The sequence below is a fragment of the Mercurialis annua genome, linkage group LG4 (genome assembly GCF_937616625.2).
Source record: "Mercurialis annua linkage group LG4, ddMerAnnu1.2, whole genome shotgun sequence".
Taxonomy (NCBI): domain Eukaryota; kingdom Viridiplantae; phylum Streptophyta; class Magnoliopsida; order Malpighiales; family Euphorbiaceae; genus Mercurialis; species Mercurialis annua.
The window spans coordinates 32,443,065-32,470,712 of NC_065573.1; the positions used below are offsets into that span (position 1 = coordinate 32,443,065).

General features: G+C 34.2%; 6 protein-coding genes across 8 annotated transcripts; 3 read left to right on the forward strand and 3 right to left on the reverse strand.

Annotated features, from left to right (window-relative positions):
* The first annotated feature begins 1,277 nt into the window (after positions 1 to 1,277).
* On the forward strand, positions 1,278 to 3,786 carry LOC126679463 (VAN3-binding protein). Its single transcript, XM_050374500.2, has 6 exons — positions 1,278 to 1,637; positions 1,888 to 2,270; positions 2,356 to 2,740; positions 2,914 to 3,096; positions 3,206 to 3,313; positions 3,401 to 3,786. Exons 2-6 carry the CDS (start codon positions 2,007 to 2,009, stop codon positions 3,637 to 3,639), a joined length of 1,179 nt encoding a protein of 392 aa, XP_050230457.1. The 5' UTR covers positions 1,278 to 1,637; positions 1,888 to 2,006; the 3' UTR covers positions 3,640 to 3,786.
* A 570-nt stretch (positions 3,787 to 4,356) lies between these two features.
* Positions 4,357 to 6,850, reverse strand: LOC126679465 (formyltetrahydrofolate deformylase 1, mitochondrial). Of its 2 annotated transcripts, none has more exons than XM_056105642.1 (8): positions 6,652 to 6,850; positions 6,452 to 6,564; positions 6,206 to 6,356; positions 6,037 to 6,110; positions 5,790 to 5,949; positions 5,552 to 5,650; positions 5,354 to 5,440; positions 4,357 to 4,612 (listed from the first exon to the last, which is right to left on the reverse strand). In XM_056105642.1, exons 1-8 carry the CDS (start codon positions 6,799 to 6,801, stop codon positions 4,511 to 4,513), a joined length of 936 nt encoding a protein of 311 aa, XP_055961617.1. In that variant the 5' UTR covers positions 6,802 to 6,850; the 3' UTR covers positions 4,357 to 4,510. The 2 variants fall into 2 exon arrangements, with proteins under 2 accessions (XP_055961617.1, XP_050230459.1); XM_050374502.2 differs by having other exon boundaries at positions 4,357 to 4,657; positions 6,652 to 6,849.
* Positions 6,851 to 7,083: 233 nt separating this feature from the next.
* LOC126679469 (uncharacterized) lies at positions 7,084 to 8,394 on the forward strand. 2 transcript variants are annotated; one of them, XR_007640869.2, is made up of 3 exons: positions 7,084 to 7,247; positions 7,363 to 7,515; positions 8,120 to 8,394. XR_007640869.2 is itself a non-coding variant. In XM_050374507.1 (2 exons), the coding sequence occupies exons 1-2, from the start codon at positions 7,357 to 7,359 to the stop codon at positions 8,136 to 8,138; spliced, it is 174 nt and encodes a 57-aa protein (XP_050230464.1). In that variant the 3' UTR covers positions 8,139 to 8,394. The 2 variants fall into 2 exon arrangements, 1 of the variants encoding a protein (XP_050230464.1); XM_050374507.1 differs by lacking the exon at positions 7,084 to 7,247 and having other exon boundaries at positions 7,357 to 7,511.
* A 356-nt stretch (positions 8,395 to 8,750) lies between these two features.
* Positions 8,751 to 13,365, reverse strand: LOC126679460 (phosphatidylserine decarboxylase proenzyme 1, mitochondrial). Its single transcript, XM_050374498.2, has 12 exons — positions 13,073 to 13,365; positions 12,773 to 12,861; positions 12,595 to 12,648; positions 12,420 to 12,485; positions 11,978 to 12,038; positions 11,723 to 11,832; positions 11,368 to 11,621; positions 11,098 to 11,204; positions 10,647 to 10,714; positions 9,916 to 9,993; positions 9,543 to 9,665; positions 8,751 to 9,165 (listed from the first exon to the last, which is right to left on the reverse strand). The coding sequence occupies exons 1-12, from the start codon at positions 13,245 to 13,247 to the stop codon at positions 9,001 to 9,003; spliced, it is 1,350 nt and encodes a 449-aa protein (XP_050230455.1). The 5' UTR covers positions 13,248 to 13,365; the 3' UTR covers positions 8,751 to 9,000.
* Positions 13,366 to 15,005: 1,640 nt separating this feature from the next.
* On the forward strand, positions 15,006 to 18,088 carry LOC126679464 (uncharacterized). The gene is made up of 7 exons (XM_050374501.1): positions 15,006 to 15,275; positions 15,394 to 15,564; positions 15,784 to 15,948; positions 16,024 to 16,188; positions 16,879 to 17,013; positions 17,325 to 17,422; positions 17,528 to 18,088. The coding sequence occupies exons 1-7, from the start codon at positions 15,099 to 15,101 to the stop codon at positions 17,724 to 17,726; spliced, it is 1,110 nt and encodes a 369-aa protein (XP_050230458.1). The 5' UTR covers positions 15,006 to 15,098; the 3' UTR covers positions 17,727 to 18,088.
* A 1,321-nt stretch (positions 18,089 to 19,409) lies between these two features.
* Positions 19,410 to 25,909, reverse strand: LOC126679459 (cell division control protein 48 homolog B-like). Its single transcript, XM_050374497.2, has 12 exons — positions 25,630 to 25,909; positions 25,499 to 25,543; positions 25,370 to 25,425; positions 25,114 to 25,263; positions 24,845 to 24,952; positions 24,231 to 24,330; positions 23,307 to 23,576; positions 23,035 to 23,204; positions 21,973 to 22,101; positions 21,425 to 21,512; positions 21,238 to 21,315; positions 19,410 to 19,941 (listed from the first exon to the last, which is right to left on the reverse strand). The coding sequence occupies exons 1-12, from the start codon at positions 25,819 to 25,821 to the stop codon at positions 19,474 to 19,476; spliced, it is 1,854 nt and encodes a 617-aa protein (XP_050230454.1). The 5' UTR covers positions 25,822 to 25,909; the 3' UTR covers positions 19,410 to 19,473.
* Between the last annotated feature and the right edge of the window lie 1,739 nt (positions 25,910 to 27,648).

The window sequence follows — 27,648 nt, forward strand, 5'->3', positions numbered from 1 at the left end:
CTTCATAGCTTTCAAACTCCCATGTATATTTTGATAAATTTTTTTTATATATAATTAGAGAGGGAAAAGCGCCCGTGGAAGAAATTGATTGACAGTTTATTGTCTAGCACTTGTATTATTTGAGTTATAACTCGTCGGTATTTTGATAATTTAATTTATATTTATTCTAAAATAAACCCAATTATATATGCTCTTATATAGTTATATGATATCTATGGGTATGCCAAAGGAAACATGAAAATGATCATATTATAATTGAATTAAAATATTGAAATTAATATTTTTTTTTGAAAGGAAATATTGAAATTAATAAAAATATCAAATAAACATGTCTTTTTTTGGTTCGATGCACTCTGAAAATATTGTGAATATAATTAATTTTATCTTATAGAATTATTGATTAAATTGTAAAAATAAACTAAGTTTGATTTAGATGAGATCGGTCCATAACAGAATGAGTCTTCCAAATGGAAAAATATGAAAAATATTCATTGTGTAGATAATGAAAAAATTCCATCCCAGTACATTTATTATACATATAAAGGAGATATGAAATTGTTATTCAATTTTTTTAAGGCCAAACCCATATAGAGGTCCTTGTACTTTACAATTTTTTTTCTGTAGGTCTTTATACTTCATTTTTGTATTATTTGGTCCCTCTACTTACCAATTTTTGATTTTCAGGTCCTTTGTGAGTTTTCTCCAGTCCCTCTACTTACAATTTTTGTTTCCTCTAGTCCCTCTACTTACAATTTTTGTTTCCTCCAACCTCACAAAAGGATCGGAAAAAACTCATAAAGGACCTAAAAATCAAAAATAGGTAAGTAGAGGGACCAAATAATATAAAAATGAAGTATAAGGATCTACGGAACAAAATGTGTAAAGTACAGGGACCTCTATATGGGTTAACTATTTTTTTAATCAAAAGTTTGATTGTATCAATATAAATGGGTACATCGTAAATCAACTGATATAAAAAATTTAAAAATTAAATCAAACCGAGTAATTAGTCTACTTCAATAAATGAAACAACAAACAAAACATCTAACAACGCAAGTATCCGTTAGATTCAAGTGTTGAGAATTTCGGAACTTCATTAACTCTCTCAAAATTTCCATTTTAATGTGTTCCGTTCCATATATATACGGTTTTTAATAAAATAGCATTTCCAGGTGTCATTTCCCAAGTCCAATTAAGACAATAATTAAAAATAAGAAGCATCCAAGTAATGTAGTCTCTTAAGACAACAAACAGTACCCACCTAGACAAGAGCTAGTCAAATGATTATATAAAACTACACAAACCATCCTTTGTAATCTACTACTCCCTCTCACACTACACAACACATAATTTAAAAATCCCAGTTATCCATGCAGAAACCTGTGCTTAATTGAAGGAACAAAACCCGCTCATTAAGCTTAATTTTTTTTTCTTTATGTTCCTTAAACCATAATTTCCATCGAGTTTCGTAAATTCTGTTCTGTTTTGTCTCTCTAATTACTCCTTTTTTTATTCCTTCCATAAAATCTAACTGCTGGTTCAAAGCACTAGATTTGCCTTGGTCTTTTCCTGTAAAACTGTATATATAAAAGTTAAAGGAGTTTGTTGAAGAAGCATGGAGCCCTTGAAGCTGAAAGGTTAGTAAAGCAACTCTATAACTTTATTCCTTTAACATCTTCTAAAATATAATCTCATTTCTTTATAACAAAAGTGTTTCTTTTGGATATAAAGTTGTAATCCTTATCAGTATTTGTTTCATTTGACTATTTATAAACTTTTTAAATTTTTCTATTTCTTGTTGATTGTATTGTAGTATAAATCAGTCTTGTATAACAAGTTGTTTAATTCAGCTACCATCTTAAGATCTTTTTCACTGATATTTTGCAGGGATCATATAAATATTCTGAGTTTTCATCAGGGGTACAAGTAATCATCCAAAAAAAGCTAGAGAATTTTATATTTTTTTTTATCAAAAATTGGGATTGTTGAAATTATAAGTTGAAGAAATGGAAGGTGGGATTTATTCAGCTGGGAAAAAGGGTGGTTTTCTTGATTATTTAATGGAAGATCAAGAACAGAAGCTGGTGCCGTTAATGCCAGCAATACCTGAACCACAAACACCAAAGGAACCTATGGAGTATTTATGTAGATCATGGAGTCTATCTGCTTCAGAGATTTCTAAAGCTCTTGCTCAGAAACAGAAACAATTTTTGGTTGAAAAGCGAACTAATCATATATTTCCAGCAGATACAGTTGTTCCTCCACAATTTGTAAGTTATCTTTTTACAAAATGTAAATAATTCTTTGAATAATTTCAAGTCTGGTGTATTAAGCTTTGTTGTCTAAATCTTGCAGACAGGGTCGAAGGTGATAAGTTCGATGCATTCGAGAAAGACGGGATCGATAGGGAAGTGGTTCCACCACAAGGAGCTGAGCAGTAGTACAGTGAAGAAGAAAGATAAGGCACGGATCGAAAATGCGCATATGCATTCTGCTATATCTGTTGCTGGACTAGCTGCAGCTTTGGCCGCTGTTGCTGCTGCTGCTGGAAACTGTAGTGACTCGGGATCGAAAATGAGCATGGCTTTGGCTTCAGCTACAGAACTTTTGGCATCACACTGTATAGAATTAGCAGAATCAATTGGAGCAGATCATGATCGTGTAGCTTCTGTTGTCAGATCAGCTATAGATATTCATAGTCCTGGTGATCTGATGACCCTTACAGCTGCTGCTGCAACAGGTAATTAAGTACTGGCTTGATTTAACATCCATATTGCACGGAAATTTCTGAGTCCAAGTCTATATATATAGCATATTCTTGTAAGAAAAAAGAATTTTCTGCATTTTTGTTTCCGTGGTACATAGTTAAGCATTCACTGAGTGATGGTTAATAAAGGGTTTGCACGTTATCAGCTTTACGGGGAGAAGCAGCACTAAAAGCAAGATTGCCGAAAGAAGCACGAAAGAATTCTTCAATCAGTCCCTACGATCGGGGACTGGCGGATGCCTACTGGGGTTCTGCTTCCTCTACCGGTAATGGAGTAGAAGTGCAGGCTCCTTCCTGTGATGGAGAACTATTGCAACACACAAGAAAAGGTATGTACTTGTTTTATTTCCACCTTAATATTAGAATGAACTCTTAATGAAGAACGCAAAAGATTTTCTGCTTTGTAAGTCTAAAATCACCTGTTCTTGGGAATTTCAGGAGTGTTGCGATCGAAACGCATATCTGTCTACATCAACAAGAAATCACAGATCATAATTAAGATCAAAAGCAAACATGTTGGAGGAGCTTTCTCCAAAAAGCACAAATGTAAGCATTCAACACTCCACAAAAAGTTGATTCAATTTTTCATCATCAAAATCTAACATTTTTCTTGTGTTGTCGGGTTGATATTAGGTGTTGTGTATGGTGTCTGTGATGAGACTACAGCATGGCCTTACCGAAAAGAAAGGGAAAGTTCTGAAGAAGTTTATTTTGGCCTCAAGACTGCACAGGGTCTTCTAGAGTTCAAGTGCAAAAGCAAGATTCATAAGCAAAGATGGGTTGATGGAATTCAAAGTCTTCTTCGTCAAGTCAGCTGTGTCGAAGCAACAGAACCGTCACTAGAATTTCTAAACATAAACAATACCACATAGTATGTGATCCATTTTTTGCATATGAAGACGTCCAAGAGAGTTTATCAATCACCAATGATCTATATAGTGTGACACAATGATGTACATGTGAAAATTTTGTTTAATAACCATTAAATATATATAGTCTTCAAGTTCAAACAAAACCAATGTGATCTCCATTACCTTTAGCCCCACACTAGCTTGCATACCAAAACAAATGTGTGTTTAAGGGCTTATCTCGAGTCCAATGTGATTAGTATCCTCATTTTGTGAAAAATTATAGAGATTTCAATTTCAAACCTCTAGATGACTACATGATGAGTCTGTTTGAGTGAAGTTTGTTCGTAGAATATAAAGTGAAAATCCTCTACTTTTATTGGAGGAAGCCCTGGTTAAAAATCTAGCACAGTACATGTGTAAGAACAACAATCCAGCCAACTTGATTAACAACTTGCCCATAATCAAGCATTTATAAACTTATGGTAAAAGCCAGCTTGAGTAACAACTTGCCCATGATTCAAGATGGGTGCATGTAAGCATTTGTGCCTGTGTCAGCGGTCAGCCTAATAAAGGGCCAATTCGACTGACAGCATTCAAACTTGCACACGAATACAATTACCCATAAGCCACAGGCACTGTTCAGAAAATTTTCAACTAGGATTCTTGTGAAAAATATAATTTACGACAATATAGATGGGAATAAAGATAAAGAATTATAGTTAACTCAAGCCAATCGCATAAGATAAGAAGTGAATTTTATTCGCAGACTTTTATTTGTCTGGTATCATAAGCTTACAAAGTGGTGCCAGGGAGTTTGATTGAAAAAAATGTAATACCTGAATGTACATGTAAAAGGTAAATAATTTAAAGAGCTTGGTAACTTCTGTTCACCTCAAAATACAACAGTCTTGTTTGTCTCAAAAGGCAAAACTCGTAGTTCAGCGTAGGACTTTATAGCTTTGGCAAGGCATTGTTTCTCAAGGTTCTCCGATTTCTGCACAAAACTCCATAAATTATCTCGATGGGAAACTGACTCAACCTGTAAAAATAGATATTTTTAAAAAGTAGACAAGTGCACAAAAATATAGTGATATTAGACCTTCTTCCACAGTTTCCATCACCCAAATCTTTTGAGCAACTATAAATTACAAAAGGGGTAGTAAAACATCTTACGCCTAAATCATATATTAAAAGGCACACTTATTCTTATATTCTATACAAGCATGCTTCAACGATTAGCTCAAAAGCTTTCACTGTAATCACAATGTTCATGGCGTTTCAATCTAGACATGGACGTCTACAATCTATGTCCAATAAATGTATTAGATCATTAAAAGTTAATCAATTTCAGCTTTTTTTAGCAATTTATATTTCTGGAAATAGTGAGAATTAGCAAGTTAAAAAATTGAGAACAGACTGTTCAAACAACATAAAGAGAGAAGAATCATAATGAAGGAAGCAAGTCACAAATTTGAAATTTAGTAAATGATATTTCCGAGTTGATTGAAGTTCATGTTAAGAAGTTCAGACATCTGCACACGAACTTCGAAGGTTTCAAAGCTTAACTTTTTTCTTACTACAAACTGTTATGACATCAGTTTAATGCGGAAGTGAAAACAATTATAGTGCATATACTAGCAATCAGCAATAAACAAGAAAATTCATCACTCAGTATAAGCAGCTTAAAATATCACAAAAGGAATGTCAAAACTTTATAATGGTCTAAAGTTATTACCATCTGTTCAATAATAGGTCCACAGTCAAGTTCTTCAGTCACAAAGTGACTCGTTGCACCAATCAATTTTACTCCTGCATCAAAAGCCTGACAACATTGTCTAGCAAATTAAACATATATGCGAATCAGGGACAAAAATTCAAATGGTGAAAGGGGATAGTTTCTGCATCGCGTGAATAAGGTATAATATAAACCAACCTGCCTGGATGGATGCCCACCCTTAAATGATGGCAAAAGCCCGTGGTGAATGTTAATTATATCCTTCCCATAGCTCCCCAAAAAATTACCAGATAATATCTGCCACGAACTAAGTAGCACTATAACTCTCAAACATTACACTAATTCAGTGAACTAAATTTTTTATATAAATACACAATAGAGCCTATTTCTTGCATAAGCTCAACTAATAGTAACAAACGAAGAAAGATTGTTTTACCTGCATGTACCTGGCGAGTACTAAAAAATCAGTATCTTTAACCAAATCCAGGATCTCCTGTTCTCTTTTATTTTCTTCTGTCATGCCCAAATAATGATAAGGAATACAGTTCCTCTCAAGAAAGCGGATCAGATGCGTGTTTGGGCCTCTTTCGTGGTTACTGTCACAAATCAATTAAACTCCACACAATCAGGATTCATTGAAACAAATTCCTTTATCTAAAACAGCGGTCGTCATAAAACTTTACCTTATTACACAAGTAATTTCAATTGGAAATTTTCCCTCTTGCCATTTATGCAACAAATCAATCAAGCAATGCTCCTATCAGGAATAGATAGCCTTATTTTTCTAACACAAGCTATAAAACACAATTATTATTGAATCAAGAAAAATAAGGAAAGAGATCATAATTCTACCTGCTTTGAAGCAAGAATCGCTATCTTGAATTTAGGGTCAAGATCAGGCACTCGAACAACAGATGTCATTGCATTAAACATTTTCGACAGCTTTCGAAAATCCTCATCTATTTGAGCCCTTGGCCATTTGTTTGGGTCAAAAACAAACTCACTGTCACATTTCATGAGACATATCAAACACAATCAAACTAGCAAAAGAATCAAAATTTAACACAATTAATTGAAAGAATGCAGAAAAATAATCACCTTCTGGAATAGAAAACATTCTTGTTTTGAGGAACGAAAACATCAGCTCCAAGAATGTTGCCACCTCTCGAAGCAATGCAATCTGATAGCTTTGCAACTATACCAACTGCATCCTAAAATTTAAAAAATAGGGAAATAAACTTTTTTAATAAAATTCATTTCTGTTAAAAGGGTTTGCAAATTTGAGAGCGAGAGCTTACTGGGCAATGGAAAACGTGGATGCCATGAGTGAGAGGAGGAGTGGAGGAATCGAGAGACTCCCTAGGCAATTTTGAGGAAGTGAAGGACCTGTTTGAAAATCTAAGAACTTGAGGGAGGATTACAGAGGCACATTTTCGTGTATGGTTCATCACTTTTTTTTTATCTTATGAGAAGCACAGCCACCCCCTCCAAGAATAATTGGCGGCCTTTAGCTTTTGGATGGTGGTTGATACGACGTCGTAATCTCTACATTACTATTCTGCTATCGACAAGTCGTTTCAGTAATTTGTTAAATGTTTTCCACCCGGCATTTGCCAGATGGGATTTCACCTGGCATGACGTGGAAATAGTAAAAGATTTCACAATATTTCCACATGGCAGAAAACAAGAGGCCAATAGAAGTCGCCGGACCAACCTAACAGTAGAGAATCATAACCCAGTAGAGTATACGAAAATAGAAAAATCGAAAAATCGCCATTGAACTGCAAACAAGTAAAAAAAGATCATCCCTTAATAGAACTCCAAAAATCTCCATAGCCGCAAGCTGAAGGAAGGAGCCAAACAAGAATTATTATCGGAGAACAAACAAATGCCTGTAAGTTTCTTCTAATTTTTTTTATCTGAAGTGATTGATTCAGATCTGATCTGATTACAAAAAAGTGGGAATTGAAATTTCGGGGATATGATCTGGTGTTTATGTGTGTATGCAGTACAGAGCAGTCATGGAGGTGGAGCCTCCGAGTCCGTTGAGATACATAATAGGAGCCACGATAATGATGATAGGAGTAGTGTTACCTGTGGGTTACATGATGTTTCGTAACAAGCGTGTTCCTTCTTCTTCTTCTTACTCCAAACAGACGTAGGTGTGCCATTGCCTTATAATAATGATTTTCTAGTTATTTTTTTGATTTTGGTTGTTAACTTTTTACATAAAATTTGACTGTTAACCTCTTGTCATGTTTGATTGGATTAGAACTCAAATTTTCTGCTGGTTAGTTGTAATATACTTGCTAATTAACAAAGTATGAATAATCAATCATTTCTTGTTTAGAGTCTAAACTTGAGATTTGAACTTTAGTATGTAATTAGTGGCTGCATTAGCTTTAACCTTACATTTTAGGGATTTTTTAGTTCAAACAACTTGAAAAAAATTAGAAGGGAATAGAAAACCAATGTTCTTCGCTTTCATGTTTTTCTGATGCTGAGTTTTACAAGTTTATGGTTAGGCATCAATTTTAACCATTTGGCATTGCGATGGGTGTCGTAGCCTTTTTTTTATTTTGTTGTTTTGTGATTGAAAATTTGAAATTACATGTTTATGCTTGGAAACTTGCACGATACATATTGATATCAAGATGCTATGAAATAAAAAGGAGAGTCTAGTGTGACTTATTAGATATCGTTGTCTTCTGTCTTCACGAACCCTAGCCAGAGTAACTAATGTTGGATGGATTTTCGTATTCTCAGGAACAAAGTTTTGATATAGAGGGATAGGAACAAACGGCTCTTGGATATGATTAATGCCCAGTTGAGTTTGAAGAAAATGCAAAAACAGGGTGGTAGCTCTCTTGACTGATGTGAAAATACAAAATGTAAATGTGCTGAAACTCCAATTTTGTTATATTGTTTGTTTGGAAACTCTACATTGAGCTTATAAAGTGTATGGTTTTACTTAGAACTGCACTTTTTGTTATATTTGTACTTGAGAATTCTAGTTACATGATATATGCGGTTTGATTCAATATTTTCGTCATTGCTCTCAATCAAACTTTCAAACAGGGCTTTGTTAAAACGTTGAGTATGACTTTGCTATATTGTTACTGTAGTTAACTTAGCATTTTTGTTAGTATTATTTTTTCACTTAGCTTGGTTTTGGTTACATTTGAGAACTCTGAGAAATGTATTTAACTTCATGTTACTGCTAGGAACTTCTTCTGTGTGAATTTCAACAAGGTCACAGATCCATCATCAAACATGTGCTCTCTTATGCATTTTGTTTTATAGAATTCTTTGGAAATTTTGACCGTAAGACTGCTTGTGCAATTGGATCATTTTCTGGGCGTTAAGTGATTAGTAATTGTTTGCTTGTTGAAGCAACTTTCTTACAAAATCTCTCTCAGAGTATATTGATCAGTAAATTTGCATTACACCATCTTACAAAAGAGCCAAAAGTACAGTGCGAATTTAAAAATTTGATCTTGACAAAAACAATGTGTCAGGTCACAAATGCTAATGGTAATTATCAGGAGACAAAATCTTTCTGTGTAGACTAATCCTGTAAAGATATCTGCTCACAGTATATACACGCTCAGTAGCTTGCTCTGCATTGACTAAAAAACTGAAGACTACTAGCCATGCCACTTCCCCAATGCTTCTCCAACACGCACTCTATCCCCTCGTCTGATATTGAACATGAACTCTGAGGATCTGTGTGGATCCCCGTTTTTGGGTGGTTTTAATGTAGGAGCTTGGAAGACAAGTACCACTGTTGAACCCATGTTGAAAGCAGCCACCTAAAAGCATCAACATATGAAGCCAAACCAAACACAGCTCGTAAAATTAAAGAAGATTAGTATGTTTACTTAGTTTTGTTAAGAACTTATAAACTTAAACTCGATTCTTCTTACATCTAGAAGATATCTCAGGCTTTTCGAAAGGAAAAAAAAAAGATATCTCAGGGTCTTATCATTTCAAATTGAATATAATAATCAATGGATCAAATAAATTTATCTAACCAAAAAAACCTAGAAGCAGATGAGAAAAAAGTTGGAAACCTATGGTTGTGAAACGAATTATGTACTCTTTAAGAATGCATATTATGAAATTCAAGAAAGCGGTGTTTTCTACTCTTTCTGGTGACATAAAAATACCATTTTTATTTATGACTTACCTCATCCCCTTTCTTGAGTATTTTACCAACGCGATCAGGCTCATATTTCCGTTCTTCTGGAGGCTCAGAATTCAATAGCTTCTTTCTCGACAGGTTTGTCCTCAATTCTGGTTCAATATAGAGCTGCCACATGCAAGACTAGAATCAAGACAAGCATCACAAAGAAGAAAAACTAAATGACTGCCCTCTGAATTAGTTTCTTCTGATAACAAATTGATTCTTTAAGGATTGAACCTTTCTCATGTGAAAAAAGATTATGAGCATTTGTTTCCGCAAATATGTATAAATGCAAGCATGAAGAAATATGTAGTGGTGTTGAGTAGAGCTATATGAGTTACTGATAAATTAATACAATTGCAAAAGGCTATATCACCTCAATTGACCCAATATTTGTAGCACCAATTGCCGCAATCGCCATGAATCCTTCTTGCCACAAACCCTCGAGCACAACCTGGTGTCAATAAAATTGCAAAAGCAACCTAAGAAAACCCATATAGGTTGACGAAATGAGGAAAAAACACTCTATAAAGAAACATTGACACGAGAATTACTTATATGCCGCTCAAGAAAGAAAAAGGAAAAGAGTCGGAATTTACTGCAGGTTTTCAGTTTTCATTCTGGAGCAGGAAGGGATGGGACAAGAACATTAGTGTTTCAATTGAAATTGTAATGAATCAAGTCAAGTGTCAAATCAAGTCACAACTTGTTAGAAATGAAATAGATTAATGAATACCAGAGCTATCAAGATGAGGAAAGAGGTAGCTCTACCAGATGTTGAATATATAAAAATGACTCCTATTTTCTAATGTTTAGCCAGGGTCTATCTATTTCTAATTATGAACTTGCTAATTGGCGAGTTCGATGTACAGTTTAAGCTTGGAAAATGATCTATTCATGCCATGACCTTTTTTTTATTCCTAATTTGTTTGACTTCATTTGTCCCTCCATTTTTTTTAAGATAAATGCCAGATGTTATTAGGTAAACTGCAAAGCCACTCCAGTGGGAATAAGTACTACTGCAGATGAGAAAGCAATACTAAAGCTGATATGAAAGTCTCACTTGTCAAGTAAAACAAAGAGAAGCATTTGGAAAATAATAATTACTCTTTCATTTTCTGTATAAAGATTTCTGATTGTTCTTGTAGCACGCTCATTCACTGGAAAGAGATGCCCTGCAAAACAAAAACAAAATTAGCAGCCAACAGAATCAGATAACTAATGAAAATGCTTGAATTGCTACTTGTATAATTATTCCATGCAAAAAAGTACCATCACTGATTCAAGCAACCTCATATGCGAACATGTTCTCTTTATATACTTTTAATGAGCAATTTAAATGCAATCATTTCAACATAGATTAAGTAAATCCAGATTCATTATGCCATGGCTGTATCCACCATTTCAGTTTTAACATTCTTCTCAAAAGTGAAATACAGAAAAGCACACATCCCAATTGAAGCCGAGTATCCAGTAAATTGTCAGTTATATATAGCATTGCAATAGAAGGAAAAACAATTGCCGGACAAGTTGAACTGCACAAAGAAAGCATAATAACCTGAAAAATGCCGGCGGACAAGAATATTCCAGTCAACTGGTGAATGTATGCGATGATAATCTCCCGGCCTCAAGTATATCACACAGTAGTAAAGACCCTTGGTTGCACTGCAATCAATACTTCCAAAGTGTAAAATGGCATATTGTTTGGACGTCAATAGAAAACAATCATCTAAAGTAAAACTACATATGTGACAGTCCTAAATTCACATGCATTATAAAGTTTTACTGATTGACAAATCAACAATTAGACATGTCAGTAAATGATTACCGTGCTGACATATTGTCCCTGACCTTAGGAGAAGCCAGTGAAATTCTCCACCATGACTTCTTACTATTCTCACTGCTACTGCTTTGCTGTTCACTTCTCTCTTCACGAATATCTCCTTCACCTGTGGTAGGAAGGAAGGTAGTAGCACCGAGAAGAGAAGAAGCGGAATAAGAATGGCCTTTGACTTGCTCAATCATAGTTCCTGATCCTTGCAACTCTCCAAATCTTAGAATAGTGCCATCCACAGGACTAACCTGTATAGAATAATTTCCATCAAAGTTATACGACGGTTAGCAGATCCCCCAACAGAAAAACTTGCACAAGCAAAATGCACAAAATACTAGTAACCAGTTACCAGACAATGTGGATCAGGGTCTATGGGTCTGGAGCCTTCTTTCAAGGAGCGAACAAAAAATTCCCTTAAAGAAGCGTATTTGTCAAGTGGTAGAGCTGCTTCTTCTAAGTCTGAGACACAGAAGGGTGTTATTATGTTTTCACGTATTTTTCATTTTGGTTGATCATGAGACTATGCAATAGTTAAAAAGTAAAATAATAACCAAGAACAGTGATGAATGTCAATCAGTTAATGAAAAATCCAAATTTATCGTACTTGAGTGGAATGCCCGAGCCCATGCTCTGTAGATAAATGGCCGCATCCAGACAGGAAGTTCCTGAAAACATGTTCTGTTTAGAAGGAATTATCACCATTTGCAATCCTATAATTTTACGAGATGATAACATGACAATTATTAAACTCTGATATGTTTAGCTACAACGATTACACTATGAAATATTGCTTGAATAGGTAGCATATGCTTCTAAGATTATGAATTTAATCAATGTTCAATGAAAAATCACCTGAGGTATAGTTGGGTTCTTCAACGTTTATTAAATCAAATGACAAATTAACTTGGAAAATACTAAAGTACCAACATTGAGACAATTATTCCTCTCATACTAAACACATGCATCTTAGAGAGAGAAAGGAGTGAGAAATACATCGGCGATATAACTAAATCCAGTAGCTCCAAGAATAGGGAAAAGATACTCACTACATTTGTCAAACTACCCCAAAATCTGGAAATGGATCGTAAAGGTAGCATCCTTAGAAATGTAGCCTGAAATTGAAGTGCCATACAAAATACATAGAAAAACGTTAGACATTAGCATTACAGCATCTAAATAACTGAAACTGAATATCAATGAAGTAACATTTGATTTGAGTACTTTTAGATCAGGTTGAAACTCTATTTCAATTCCTTTTCCCCGCGCCTCTTCGGCCTGCAAGAGAAAGAAAACAAAAATCTCCCTTCTTCAAATTACCGACATAGTACTTATTGAACTCGTAAAGAAAACATGACAAGTAAATACAGCAAACAAAGACAGGGAAACCCTAATTAGATACCTTTTTATCTTCATAGATCCTACGCGCCTGAAGGGCACCAAGCATAAGCATAGTAGCCACAGTTGCACCTGGCAACAAAAATTTACTACCTGCAGACAAACAAACAACGAGCTTCACATTTCTTGCAATAAAAATTTAAAACAAGAAAACAGCGCCCATTTTCAATCAAACATAAAACAGATTAATTGAACAACATGAAAGAACACTAGTACATCCAAACAATATCAATCAATTTTAAAATGCACATTATCATCCAAACAACGCCTTATCAACAATGTAACTGAAGTACTAGAAACCGACCTTGGGAGTTGCCGCTGCTGTTGCTACCGTTACCATTGAAAGTACTGCGAGCTAGAGAATCTGTTTGGACCTTTTTGAAGATTGAAGTGAACAAATGGTGATGGTGATGTCTGTGACGGTTGAAGCATAAATTGTGAGGGAAGATGGGGACCTTTTGGGAAAACCGGAATTTCATCTTTGTTGTAGTGTAGCAGTGTGATTCGCGAGATGATTTAGTTCGTTAGGGTTGGGTTTTATGAATTCCCGCGAAAGCCAGATAAAATACAGTTACGCCCCTGTAAATTACCGTGTTCATACCGCTTCACATAATAGTTGTTACGTTTTTAAAAAATACCATTTAATTTAATAACTTTATATAAAAAATATATTCCTAATAATGTAGAACGTCAAATTTACAATTTGATATTTTTAAAAATAAATGGTTTTATTAAAAATAGTAGAAATACAAAATAATATAATAAAATATTAAAAATATTTAAATTGAATAGTATCATTCAATTTTTTTTATATGCTTATACTTATTTGGCATTGTGTTGGATTTCTTTTAAATTTTTGCTCTATGTATTAAAAATACTTTGAGTTTTGAATGCTGTAATATATGTATTCAATTTTATAAAATCTAAAAATATATAGTTATCTTTTCATTTTAATTTATACTATAAGCCTTATAACAATATGTATAAATATATATGATGCAATAATAGGAAAAAAACAAAATGTCTAAAGTAGTATATTTTTATCTTTATAAAATATAATAAGTATTTCTTAAAAACTATAGATGTAAAAATGATAATATATTTTTTAAACCGTGAGAGTATCTAATATAGAAGGCTAATAGACTGAAAAAACCCCGACTTTTGTTTTAGTTTTCAATTCCACCCCGACCTAGCAATTTTTTCAATTATACCCTATTTTGCGTTTTTAGTTTTCAATTGCACCCTGAATTAAAAACATAAAATGAATTTATTATTATAAGGACTAAAATATATAAAACAAATACATTTAAGGATTAGTTCATACTTTTTTCCATTTGGCTAAATTCAAACAAATCCTTATACTTAAATAAAATTCAAATAAATCCTAAAAATAAAAATAAATTAAATTTTTTTATTTTTTTAGTTTCCGGAGGAGGAGCAGCTGCTCCTCAGGCCAGGAGCATCTGCTCCTCCGTTGAGGAGCAGATGCTCGTCGCCTGAGGAGCTGCTCCTTAGGCGAGGAGCTGCTGCTCCTCGTTGAGGAGCTGCTGCTCCTCGTTGAGGAGCAAAAGTTCCTCAACGGAGGAGCAGCTGCTCCTCCTCCAGAAATTTAAAAAATATTTTTTTATTTTTTTTAATTAATTTAAATTTAATTTTGTTTTTTGATTTATAGAGAAGATGGTTTTTTGGTATAATTTATAACATTAAAGGATTTTTAGATTTTTAATAAAAATAAAGGACCTATTTTGAAAATTAATCAAATGAAAAGAGTGCAATTTAATATTAGGTTGCAATTGAAAACTAAAAATACAAAATAGGATATAACTGAAAAAATTGCTAGGTGAGGGTGGAAATAAAAACGAACAAAGGGTCAACGCGCCCCCTAAACTTGTAACACGGGGTCATCTAACCCAATTTATACTTGTTTGAGCAACTAACCCCAAAACTCTTCATTTTTGGGTCAAATAATCCATAATTATATTTTTAAAACGCGTAAAATACAAATCGAAGGTAAGGGATGCAAAAAATAATTAGATACTTCCTTAATTGTTGCGATATAATTATTCTAAATTTATTTTTTAAAATAAAAATAAAAATTATGGGGTTATTTGACCCAAAAATGAAGAGTTTCGGGGTTAGTTGCTCAAACAAGTATAAATTGGGTTAGATGACCCTGTGTTACAAGTTTAGGGGGCGCGTTGACCCTTTGTTCAAATAAAAACTAAAACAAAGGTCGCCCAATCCTATGATTGGCCTAGACATGGATATTCAAAGGATAAAAGAAAAGAGAAAAGGCAATTACAATCTACAGTAGCTCTCTGAGTCCAGCCATGATGAACACAGTGAAGTACGGAATCATTGGAGTAGGAATGATGGGCAGAGAGCACCTCATCAATCTCCACCATCTTCGTCACCAGCACGTAGCTGTTGTCTGCATAGCTGATCCTCATCTTCCTTCCCAGCAACTCGCCCTTCAACTCGCCCAATCCTATGATTGGCCTCTTCAGGTATTCTATGGCAGCATTGCATCTTATTTTATTGGTTTCTTTTCAAAATGCCTTTCTGATTATGTTTTTAATCAAATTTTTGTATGCTTGATTGGCTACTTGATGATGATTTGAGTAGGTGTTCTCAGGGCACAGAGAGCTACTGGACAGTGGGCTTTGCGACGTTATCCTTGTTTCGTCTCCGAACATGACTCATTATCAAATCCTCATGGACATCATTAACCACCCAAAACCTCACCATGTTCTGGTAGAGAAGCCCCTCTGTACTACCGTTGCGGATTGCAGGAAGGTCTGTTTCTTTCCATGTATTTGTTTTAGAGCTTAGTAATAGAAAATTCAAATGTTTGCGACTCTTATCAATTTGTGAATGGTCTCATTTCAATTATCTTTTTGCTCTTTAAAAATCTTGCCACGAATAAATAATGTGTATTTCTGATACTAATGCTTTTTGAGGAGCTGTTTGATCTTTCATATTGATTGAATGCTAAATAGTAAATATATTAATTAGGTTGTAGATGCTGCTAAAAAGAGGTCAGATATGCTTGTACAAGTTGGACTAGAGTACAGATACATGCCACCAGTTGCTAAGCTAATTGACATTGTCAAAGCCGGGTCTCTTGGACAAGTCAAAATGGTGGCAATTAGGGAACATAGATTTCCATTTCTGGTTAAGGTAAATGTGCTGATTTAGCTTTGAAGGTATTGGTAATATTATCTTTTGGTGTTCTTTACTAACGCTTGTATTCAGGTTGACAATTGGAATCGGTTTAATGCTAACACGGGAGGAACTTTGGTAGAAAAATGTTGCCATTTCTTTGATCTTATGAGGCTGTTTGCAGGTGCAAATCCTGTTCGAGTGATGGCCTCTGGAGCTGTAGATGTTAATCATAAAGATGAAGTCTATGATGGAAAAGTAAGTTCATATTCTTAGGAATTTGATTTTAGTGCTACACATGATTGTCCTAAGTAAAAGTTGGCACAATGCTCCTGAATCTAGAAAAGAAATGTAAATTCAATTGCATTACTGCTTGCAGTAATCCATACGTAATCACTTGAATCTCAATGCTTCTTTAGCTTATTTTGATAGCAAGTCCTAATGTGCTTGGTGCTTGTTCCGAGAGTTTTGGTCCAATTTTTCTTAAGCTCAATCTTATATAAGGAATTTAGTGGCTGGCAGAAAAAGGTTGAATTATAGCTAGATTATTAAATTACCTGATAGTTTTATGATGGAAAATTACAAGTTAATTTAATGAATGTTACCCTGTGCTTATGCATGTAATGAGCTTCTATCTCTACAAATCTCTTTGTAGTATTATGTTTTTGCAGTTACTCAAGTTATGACTGAACCAAAGCTGTTTAAAACTTCTTGATGTTTTTGTGTAGATATCATATTAGGAAAATTTGCATTTTCTTATCACTTTCCAGTTCAGTAAAAGCTTAAATTAGGTAGCGTGCTTGTACTTTAATAATTAGATGGAAAATTTAGAGCTTTGCGGTTTTTAACTTTTCCATTTCTCAAGTTAAGACTGTAAACTTTGTAAGCAGTAAATAGAAATTTCTATCTGACTAATTTCCTTTGTTTGCAAATTTGATTTGGATTCAGGTTCCAGACATCATAGACAATGCATATGTGATTATCGAATTTGATAATGGCTCAAGAGGGATGCTTGATCTTTGCATGTTTGCTGAAGGGAGTAAAAATGAACAAGAAATATCTGTTGTTGGTGACATTGGAAAGGTAATGTAGAGTGTAGACCTTTAATTGTATTACCAGTATGGCAGTATGAGCACCAATAGCTTATCAGCGTGCTGTATTTGAGGATGTGCATTCTGTTCAAACAGAATCAAATCAAAATTCTTCTTCTTTTCAAAACCAAACTGAACCAGAATTTCAAGAATTCTTTTTTTTTTTTTCCAAACCAAACATGTCCAACCGTGTCCTTACTTTTGTACATCATTTGTTGAAATGTAATTCATACACAAAATGCTTTGTTCCTGGGAATGCTATGCATGTTTCTGGCTCACTTTTATCAAACATGTTGAAAACAGGGGGAGGCCTTTGTTCCTGAGAGCATCGTGCGCTTTGGTACGCGAGTGGCAGGAAGAGATGGTGTCCAAACATCGAAAGCTGTCGATGAACGAATTAAGTGGGTTGCTTTGTCTTTCTTGTTATATTTAAATCTTCTTGGTCATTGTTCAAATCAATAGCCTTTTAAATGTTATTCTGAATTGAATCTAACTTGATTTCTCAGATATGATGGACTGCATCATGGGTCTAGCTATCTAGAACACCTTAACTTCCTATCTGCAATTCGAGCACAAGGGGAAAAAACTCCTTCAGTTGATTTGCAGGACGGTTTGATATCGGTAGCTATTGGGGTTGCAGCTCAACTTTCTATTGAGAAGGGTCGATTTGTTACAATCAGTGAAGTCATGGACGAGCATTTTTAAGTAGGTGGTGTGCAAAAACGGAAGCAAACTGAATTGTAGAACATAATAACTGAACCAAACCAACAAATTTTGTTAGATTCGGTTTTGGAGGTAAAAAAATTCCAGTTCAGTTTTAGTACATACTGAACCAAAAAGCCCGAACCGAACTGAAAAATTTAACCAAACCTACTGGCTTTGGTTTGGTTTGAAAAAGTGTATATCCTTGTAAATTTGCTCCGGTTTGACTTTGACAAAAAGCAGTTCGGTTTGGTTTACTGAATGCACACCCCTATTTTCAAGTGTTCCATTATAAAACTTGCTATTAATTACAGATTTCAACTGTTTTTCTTTATATATATATAATTCAGTCTTTAATGTTTCAATCTTCTTGTTGAATGTATCACTGTAGTTTGATATTACAATTCTTAAATTCCAGTAAGTGTATTAAAACAATGTATACGATGCATTTTTCTTGTACGAATTACAAATAATAGACAAAACATGCATAAAACCAGACTCATTTTTTACGTGTAAATAGTAAACTATCACGTGCCTTTTTGATAACTAACTATATGCTTTTATATAAACAAAAATAACATAATTCTGATTTATATGATAAACTATCACGCATTTTTTATAAAAATGAAAAACACAAAGTTTCTACTAACTAATTTTTTAAAAAGTTAATAAAAAATAAAAAATAACAAAACACCGTGCAACGAATGGGTTAAAGCTAATTTTGCTAACAGCACATTCCAATTTGAAGTGTTGAACACGCAGATTGGTGTCTCCATATGCCTAAGGATGGAGCCCATGAAAATGCTAACTAGTAGAAACCCGCACACAGCATTTCGGCAAATTATTGTTGAGAAATTGAAAGAAATACTCCGTTTTTTAAAATATTTGCAAAAATACTCCGTTTTTTGAAAAATTATTTGTTTACCTTTCTTTTGAAAAAAATTATTTTTTTACTCCGGTCTTTTTTTTACTCTGAAAAAATTTGTAAACATACTCCGTTTTTTTTAAACTGTTTTAAACTGTATTATAAACGGTTTTAAAGATGTCAAATTTTTAAAACAGTTTTTTAAAAATACTCCGTTATAAACCATTTGAAACTCTATTAGAAACTGTATTTGAAACCGTTTGAAACTGTTGAAACTTTTTTTTATGAAACCATTATAAACCGTTTGAAACTCTATTAGAAACTCTATTTGAAACCGTTTGAAACTCTATTATAAACTGTATTTGAAACGTTTGTATAAAACATTTTCAAATTGTGTTTTTTTGAAACTGTATTTGAAACCGTTTGAAACTCTATTTTTATGAAACCGTTATAAACCGTTTGAAACTTTATTAGAAACTGTATTTGAAACTGCAGAGTAAAAAAATAAATTACGGAGTGAAAAAATAAATATTTATTTTTTTTAGGCACGCTTATAAACTTTTTAGTTTTTGAAGTAAATTTACAAATATTTTAGTTTTTTAAGGTATTCTCCTAAACTTCCCATTATTGTTGTTAGACTACAGACAACTTGTTTCAGATCAGCTATTGCGTACTACATTTCTGCAGTCCACTTTTATTTTCAAAACTTTCATATTCATAACCTATTCTTATAAAAAAAAATTCTATTACTATCTCTGTGCAACATTTTCGGACAGCAATGCCGCCAATTGCATTTAAAGCCTCAACCTAAACCCCATAACTAGATAAAATGAATATTGAAAGATAATAAACATAAAAATGAATCTGAAGCTACATTAACAGTTTTCAGGTTGGTGATACACCTTGTCTGGTCCTGTTCCTATACGTAAGATATTTGGCAGCAGCAAGCAATACAAAGCTTAATACACCAATTTTGAGAGCAATAGTCGTATGAAACAACTTGTGACTGTGTCCGCTGCTATCACTATTATAAGATCCAATTCCGCTAGAAGAGGTCTTGCGGGTCTTCATAAATGATGAATATTTTTCTATATCCGCAGCAGTTAATGCTGGTTTCAGCGAATCCTTTACAGTCTGGAAATGACGGTTGCACACAACAGTGGCCGATATGTCTTCCCTCAAAGCAACAATTCCAGCTTCCGAACAAAGACCTTCTAGTTCTGCACCAGTAAACAACTCTGTATCTTCTGCTATTCTTCTTAGATTGACATCATCGCCTATCTTCATTTTACGGGTATGAACAAGAAGTATCTCATATCGAGCCTCAAAATCAGGTGGAGGTACATACAACACCTGTCAATTCGTACGACTATGTAAATATAAACTTCGTTTTGTGGACACTAGAAAACAGCAAAGTAATTTGTAATGCCAAGAAACAAATTAATACAAGATGGCATAGGGTACTTTTAGCAGCTTTGCATTTTTGTAATCAAATTCTGCATTTTTAGGATATCTACATATGCTATTGTGTCTTGAGACATTTGATTTGGTAAAATCAAGAATACAAGATTTATGCACAAAACAAATTTTATATTTCAGGCTTGGCTTATATATGTCAGTAATTAAGATCCAAGGTCATATTTGAACGTCCTATCCAATTTGAACTAACATGCAATAATCTAATAGGATATTTGATTAACCTTGAAACTAATAAGCAAGGGCCTTTTAGATAGTAAGATTATGCTTCAGTGCTAAGCTCTCATGGCTTCTTTGAGTTGTTGGAGGTGATTCTTAACAGATCTTTCAAAGGAAAGGACAAACTAAGAAAACCAATCTAACAAATGAATATCAAAACAATAAAGAAATAGCTTTTTGATATTCGCAATTAAATGGCATTTCAAGCATAAAATAACACAAAATAATACATTTACTGGCATTATCTTAGTCTTTTTTTCTTTTTTGAAATGTTTTATCTTTTGTTTTTAAGAATGATAAATTTTCCAAATACTTCTACTTTCACAATGAATATACTAAATACCGAGGGCATTCAATTTACATTTTTAAGATGTTAAAGGTGGTCAATTTGGACTAACGGATTAAGTTGGAATACCATACTTTAAAATTTTATCATCGCATAAGAAATTCAACACCTTATGATATAAGCAAGACCAATTAGATACTGAAACCTCCAACCTTCATGTTAATGTCACATTTGTATATATTCACATCATGTTCCAATGTTATGTCTAATTTTGTCATTTCCTATTCGCTAAAGAGTTTCTACATTCAGACTGTAGATACCCAAGCTCTTCAATGGTCATTTCATCTCTTGAATTCATAACTCGTAAATTCAGCCCGAATCAGGATTTTTATGAGTTGGGATCATACTACCCTCCATATTCACCTTCAAAGTTTTTTCACCCCTAAACTATTGCAGAGATGCCATAATACAAGATCAACATAACTAATTTAGTTCTATTTTAAATATGCAGTACCTTAGGAGAAAGCAACTTTACGTGTTATAGAAATTAAGTATTTTACATTTGAAAGCATCATAGACGAAAACAAAGGATAAAACAAGGTTAAATGTTCCACAATAACTGAGGATTTGAGAAGAATATAATTCATACAATAGGATGGATTTCTTACCATATCAAAGCGCCCTGGACGCATAAGAGCAGCATCTATTGCATGAGGACGATTTGTGGCAGCTAAAATAAGAATTCCCTTATTCAGAGAACATTTAAATCACACCAAAGTTAGATTTAAGTCTCCAACTTTCTACATGCATAGTTTCAAGACGAAAGGAAAGTTTAATCATGACATTAGCACTTACCTTAGCTTGTTCCAGACCATCCATTTCAGTCAACAAAGTAGATAGAAGCCTCTCTCCAACTGTAGTGCTATTACTTGAATTCCCACCTCTGCCATGAAAAGAAAATGATTATTTTTTAGAAATATAAAACCAAACATCAAGCTGCGGGGGCAAGAATACCATTTTGTTCAGTTCAGCGGATGCCAAAGGCACACATCAAATGTCATCATGAAAATAGACAACAGCAGATTTGCCGAGATTCGGGGTCTAAAAAATTGCCTAAATATAAGGAATTTGCCATTAATTTTTCTTTTCTCCTATTCACAAGGGAAATATGATATTCCAATCTTAAATTGGCAACCACAAGCGCACAGAATATCTGGTTCACAAATGTCTCTTTCCAGAGAACTTGACATTCCGATACAAACCAAACACATGAATGTTGCATTCTCAAGTCAGGTGATTTTAGTAAGCAAATGCACTGGGTGCAATGTTTCTCCCTCTTTCATAAAGATACACTATATGAGTGCTCATGCATAGCAGATGTTGACAAATTGAAAATAACTAACCGTTTAGCAGCAACACCATCAACCTCATCAAAAAATATTATGCTTGGAGCTGCAAGGCGAGCTCTTTGGAATGTGTTACGCAGCAATGCTTCACCCTCTCCAACATACATTGAATATAACTCTGCACCACTGAATTGCAGTTTCTAAGTACTCAGAAAGTAAAAATGAAACTAAACTAAGTATTTTACAGCATTAACATAAGATTAAAGTTTCAAAAAGTTAAAAAACCACAAATCCCAAGCTTTGGAAGAAAAAACAAAATTCAACTCTATCTATGACAAAAGGAATGGAATACCAGGAAGCAACTTTATTTTAGTAAAGCAAGAAACCATAGATGGAGGTAATAGACAAATATGAAATAATAAAATTAACCAGCATTTTGATTCTTTGTTACCACATTGTACTTCAAAAGGAATCAACTACACCATAATAGATTTTTCTTGGTCTACAAAGCACTATGAACAAAAAGAATCCCTAACGCAGAGTTGTAAAAGAAGAAAATAAATATAACAGCAATTTGCATTTAGCTGATTAACTACTCTGTGATTTAATGCACTGATTAGGGTAAAAAAAAATCATTTATTTAATTCTTCGGAGAATAACATTCTTAGGCACATTTAGATTTTGTTACCCTTCTGTACACAATTACCCATTGCATTCATAGAATTGCTTCTTGGAATTATAAATCACGCTGCAGAATCAAGAAGATGATATCTAAAGTCCAGGTTAATAGTTCAAGTGAAAGGCAAACACATCCTTATATAAACTCACACAATTCATTCTCTTAAGCCCTAAAGATCTTTATGCCCAAGTGACAGATATACAGCCATTGTATATACTCAAAAAAATTTATTCGCAAGTTATAAATAAACCACCACCACATATAATAGCCATCAGTTTCTTAACAGTGTCCAACAGTTCTCCAAACTCAAACTTAAACTGTGTAATATACTAATTTATCCTCATTAAAGACATCCACATCGATAGAAGTCGGATTTTTTTAATTGGATCACAAGCAGGACAATTTGCTATAATAGTTTCGACATTGATAAATTATCAAACCTCAAAGAAAAAAACGAAGCTTGGGCAGCATTAGCTGCAGCCTTAGCAAGAGTTGTTTTCGAGCATCCTGGAGGCCCATGCAGAAGCACACCACGGACAGGTGATATTCCCATCCTTGAAAATGCTGCAGCATGTTTGATAGGCCACTCAACAGCTTGTTGGAGCTTTTCCTGAGAATGGAGAAACACGATAGAAACTTTCAAATTCTTCGATGATAATCATCAGAGTTCAGCTACAGTAAAGACGTACAAAATATGTATATGATTACAAACCTTCAAATCCTTTAGTCCACCGATATCTTCCCAAAACACCTTGGGGATTTCCACTGTCACGCCTCTTGTTATGCTAGGGCCAACTACAGATTTAGCATGTCTCCAATCTTCCATGGTTAAGCACAACACACCGGCGTTTTCATTTCCCTCTGCAGACATCGCGGCCTCACGACATAAAGCTTCTAGATCAGCACCAACAAACCCATTACAAGATGCAGCAATGGCTTGCAAGTCAACATTGGGTTCCAAAGGAAGATTCTTAGTGTAGAGCTGAAAACCATCAATAGAGAGAAGAAAATTACATATAACACATTTTTTCTTATCAGAAGAAACACAATAATCAAACGTTGGGCTTGTTCAATATGTTTGTAATTAAACTATTAGTTAACTTTTTTGGTTTGAAATATTTACTTTGAAACTTTTAGAACAAATTAATCCGGGGTAAAATATAAAGTTGATAGGAAAATCAACTGTAACTAAAACTACATATATATCAGAACTAGATTTTTAATAATTCGTAACTGGAATGAGAGAGAGCAAAACAAACTTCATCAAACAGAGATGTAATTAACTGTGAACCATTCAATTGCAAATTTCATTACTTCTCCAAATAATTATTTTAAGTACTTTTAGGACTACAGAAAACTTCACAATTAAAATTCAATTTTTACACAGTTACAAACATAACAAGTGTCATGCATTCCATAAATTTTTATAATATTCATAAAATGAATTTAATTCACAAAATGTCCCAATTCCAAGCACTAGGTTGTAAAGATACTGAAAAGAATCTTAACAAAATGATGTTGCTGCGACAAGAATCTGCTTTATAATGAACAAAAATATTAAACTTGAACCCTTATTATGTCGCAACTAATATATGTTTATAAAAATGAGCGTGAATATCAAAATAAGAAACTTTACCTTTAATATATGAAATCTCTCTTCTTCAGTAGGTGGCGTAACTTCTATTTCAGCATCAAAACGCCCTGTCCTTCTTAGTGCAGGGTCAATCGCATCAACTCTACGCAGAGTAATCACACGTAAGTTTCAGACAGACAATCAATTAAAATTCTGATGAATACAGTCATTACCCTAACAACTGATCCGATATAAGAATCCCAGACAATTATTTTGCAAGAGACATCATCAGACGCACACTGCTGAATACATAGTGTTCTGCATAATTAAAGTATGAAATAACACAACTCGGATTAAAAAAAACTACCAATCCTGATTAAGTAATCACACATTGCCTATATGCTATCAAAAAAATTGAATACACAAAATCAATTTGACACGCATAAGCACAAGTAATTACAAAAGTCAACCTTCCAACCAGAACAATATAACATCTGTAATCTAGAATACTTGTATGCAATATGATAAATTCAAAAAGCGCGGTGTAAGCACCATCTTATCATGTAGCATATTTTAATTTCATCAAGTTAAATGAAATTCAGGAAGATATATTTGTTCTAATTGAATTCTTTTCTATGTAATATATAAGAGCCTAATCAAAAGAATGAGAAAACAACCTGTTAGTTGATGCAACCACAGCAACGTGAGCTAAGGAATTAGATGGGCGCGTGTTTGCATCCATTAAAGAAGAAAGTTGAGAGGCTATGCGAACATCCTGCGCCCGACTGCATTCAAAAGTCCGAGTTAAGTTTATAAAAGGAATATTTACTCTCCACCTATCCTTATTAAATCATGCAAGACCTAGAATGAAAGCACTAACGCCATCTCATAGAATGCACAATATTAAAAAAAGAAAATCATATAGGCATCATTCTTTCTCCCATACCTAGAATCACGGCGTGGACACAACACATCTATTTCATCTATGAAAATTACGGACGATTTGCCTGTGAGTGCATGAGATGCTGCATCTGAAAATGCCTCACGGAGAAGTTTCTCACCTTCTCCAGCATATGCTTTATGAACAGAATGCGGACTGAAAGGGCATATCCACATATCCAAACAAACACAAGTTGGCAATAGGGTAAGCATAACCAGCTGCAGAACAGCAATGAGTGAAGAAAATTGAAACAGGACACTACCTGATGACAATTAAATGGGCACCACATTCCTTAACAACTGCACGCACCAAACTTGTCTGCATAAAACACCATAAACTTGAGAATTTGTAGAAACAACATAAAGTTAAAAATTGATGGTAAAAATAATACCTTCCCGGTTCCAGGAGGACCATACATAAGCAAACCTCTGGGCCACTAAAGAAAAGACGAGGTGATTGAAATGTAGAACATAAGAAAGTGAAAGAAAACGAAAGAAATTAAAGGGATGGTAGTTGAATTACTGTAAGACCAAGATTTTTAGCTTCTTGAGAATAAAGGAGGGGGCAAAGTATCAGTTCACGTAAGGCTTCCAGTGCCGCTTTGTTTCCAGCAATTGTTTCTTCAGCTCTCCATTGCTTATTGTTCGCGTTTACATCAATATCACTGTAGTTGTCGCCATAGCTGCTGCTGCTGTTACTGCGTTGGTTTTCCATTTGAATCAGAAAAACCCTTCACCAGCAAAAGCCCTAGAGGTTTTGCACGGTTGCTGTTTTATAGTGCTGTCAAATCTGACCCGGTTAAATGAACCGGCATATGAATAATATATATAATAATTTCTTTTTGATGAATATATATTTAATAATTATTGATAGTATTTTTTTATGAGAGATAAATATTTCAAGAAATCAATTTTTTTGAAACCAAACATGTCCAACCTTGTCCTTACTTTTATATCATTTGTTGAATTGTAATTTATACACAAAATGCTTGGTTCCTGAGAATGCTATGCATGTTTTTAGCTCACTATTATAAACAGGGGAGGCCTTTGTTGCTGAGGGGATTGTGCGCTCTGGTCCTCGAGTTGCAGGAAGAGATGGAGTCCAAACATCGAAAGCTGTCGATGAACGAATAAGGTGGGTTGCTTTTCTTACTTGTAATGTTTAATTAGTCATGGTCATTGTTCCATTCAATAGCCTTTTGAATATGATTCTGAATATAATCTAACTTGATTTTTCAGATATGATGAACTACATCATGGGTCTAGCTATCTAGAACACCTTGACTTCCTCTCTGCAATTCGAGCACGAGGTGAAAAACTTCCTGCAGTTGATTTGCAGGACGGTTTTATACTGGTAGCTATTGGAGTTGCAGCTCAACTTTCTATTGAGAAGGGTCGATTTGTTACACTTAGTGAAGTCATGGACGGACATTTTTAAGTAGGAGTGTGCAAAAACCAAAGATAACTGAATTACAGAACAGAATAGCTAAAACAAATTTTGTTGGATTTGGTTTTGGGAGTATAAAATTCAGTTCGGTTTTAGTACATATTGAACCAAAAAGGAACTGAAAAAATCGACCAAACCAACTGGCTTTGGTTTGAATATTCACTAATTGTATATTCTTGTAAATTTAGTTCGGTTGATTTTGACAAAAAAACAGTTTGGTTTTAACTGTTTCGACCATCTTTTTTTTTTTTTTTTTTTTTTTTTTTTTTTTTAACTGAGATATATTAGATGAAAAGCAGTTACAAATTAATGTTACCAAACATGAACCAAAATGTAATAACTAAATTTAACTAATTGCAGTACTAAAGGATACGACGTTTGACTTCTTGTACCCAAATGTGAGCTTCCTGGTTTTGGTTTCTTGGAACCGATTGGATTACAGCCGATGTGAAGGAATTTAGAAGACGCCAGATGTCTGCACAAATACCCTGTAGCGATGCTATTGAGCATTTTTTTGAATTTATGATTGTGGATACTTGTAGGGCATCACCTTCAAAAATGGCCTTTGTCCAACCTCTGGAAAGTGCCCAGTTCATGGCCTCCCTTAGGGCCATCATTTCCAAAATTCCCGGATCCCATATAAAGCAGAATGTCGTTGAAAATTTCCCTTGAAGGCGCCTGTGTTCATCCATTGCAACAATTCCAGCAAATCCCTGTTTCCTTTGTTTGTGGACCGCAGCATCATAGTTTAGCTTTGTGAACCCTGTTGGAATATCTTGGATATTTGATTGGTATGGATTGTTGGGAGGAGCAGCATTGGGCATTGGTATCAAGGACTGCTCAAATTCTTCTGCGTCCTGTATGATACTTCGGATTGTCCCCTCAATTGTTGGAAGGTTGTCTTTGAAAATGCGACTATTTCTTGCCTTCCAAATGTGCCACAATGTAAAGCAATATAATGTTAAAGCTTGTGTTTCGGAATCCAGGTTTTGCAGTTGTGATGTCGTATGCTTCCAATGGAGTGAAAAGCTTGGGAATGTATCCCAGTCGGATCTGAAATTCAGAGGACCTTGGAACCATACTTGTCTTGCAAAA

Coding starts and splice junctions, on each gene's coding strand:
- LOC126679464 (XM_050374501.1), top strand. CDS start 15,099: ATGATGAACACAGTGAAGTACGGAATCATTGGAGTAGGAATGATGGGC. Junction 15,276..15,393: donor CCTATGATTGGCCTCTTCAG/GTATTCTATGGC, acceptor TGATTTGAGTAG/GTGTTCTCAGGGCACAGAGA. Junction 16,189..16,878: donor ATGAAGTCTATGATGGAAAA/GTAAGTTCATAT, acceptor ATTTGGATTCAG/GTTCCAGACATCATAGACAA.
- LOC126679465 (XM_050374502.2), bottom strand. CDS start 6,801: ATGAACCATACACGAAAATGTGCCTCTGTAATCCTCCCTCAAGTTCTT. Junction 5,441..5,551: donor GTGGGCATCCATCCAGGCAG/GTTGGTTTATAT, acceptor CAATGTTGTCAG/GCTTTTGATGCAGGAGTAAA. Junction 4,658..5,353: donor GACCTATTATTGAACAGATG/GTAATAACTTTA, acceptor CTATTTTTACAG/GTTGAGTCAGTTTCCCATCG.
- LOC126679463 (XM_050374500.2), top strand. CDS start 2,007: ATGGAAGGTGGGATTTATTCAGCTGGGAAAAAGGGTGGTTTTCTTGAT. Junction 2,741..2,913: donor TACAGCTGCTGCTGCAACAG/GTAATTAAGTAC, acceptor GCACGTTATCAG/CTTTACGGGGAGAAGCAGCA. Junction 3,314..3,400: donor TTTCTCCAAAAAGCACAAAT/GTAAGCATTCAA, acceptor GGTTGATATTAG/GTGTTGTGTATGGTGTCTGT.
- LOC126679459 (XM_050374497.2), bottom strand. CDS start 25,821: ATGGAAAACCAACGCAGTAACAGCAGCAGCAGCTATGGCGACAACTAC. Junction 23,577..24,230: donor AGAGATTTCATATATTAAAG/GTAAAGTTTCTT, acceptor GATGGTTTTCAG/CTCTACACTAAGAATCTTCC. Junction 19,942..21,237: donor GTCCAGGGCGCTTTGATATG/GTAAGAAATCCA, acceptor ACGAATTGACAG/GTGTTGTATGTACCTCCACC.
- LOC126679469 (XM_050374507.1), top strand. CDS start 7,357: ATGCAGTACAGAGCAGTCATGGAGGTGGAGCCTCCGAGTCCGTTGAGA.
- LOC126679460 (XM_050374498.2), bottom strand. CDS start 13,247: ATGAAATTCCGGTTTTCCCAAAAGGTCCCCATCTTCCCTCACAATTTA. Junction 11,833..11,977: donor GGCTCGGGCATTCCACTCAA/GTACGATAAATT, acceptor TCTGTGTCTCAG/ACTTAGAAGAAGCAGCTCTA. Junction 10,715..11,097: donor TGTCCGCCGGCATTTTTCAG/GTTATTATGCTT, acceptor TTTGTTTTGCAG/GGCATCTCTTTCCAGTGAAT.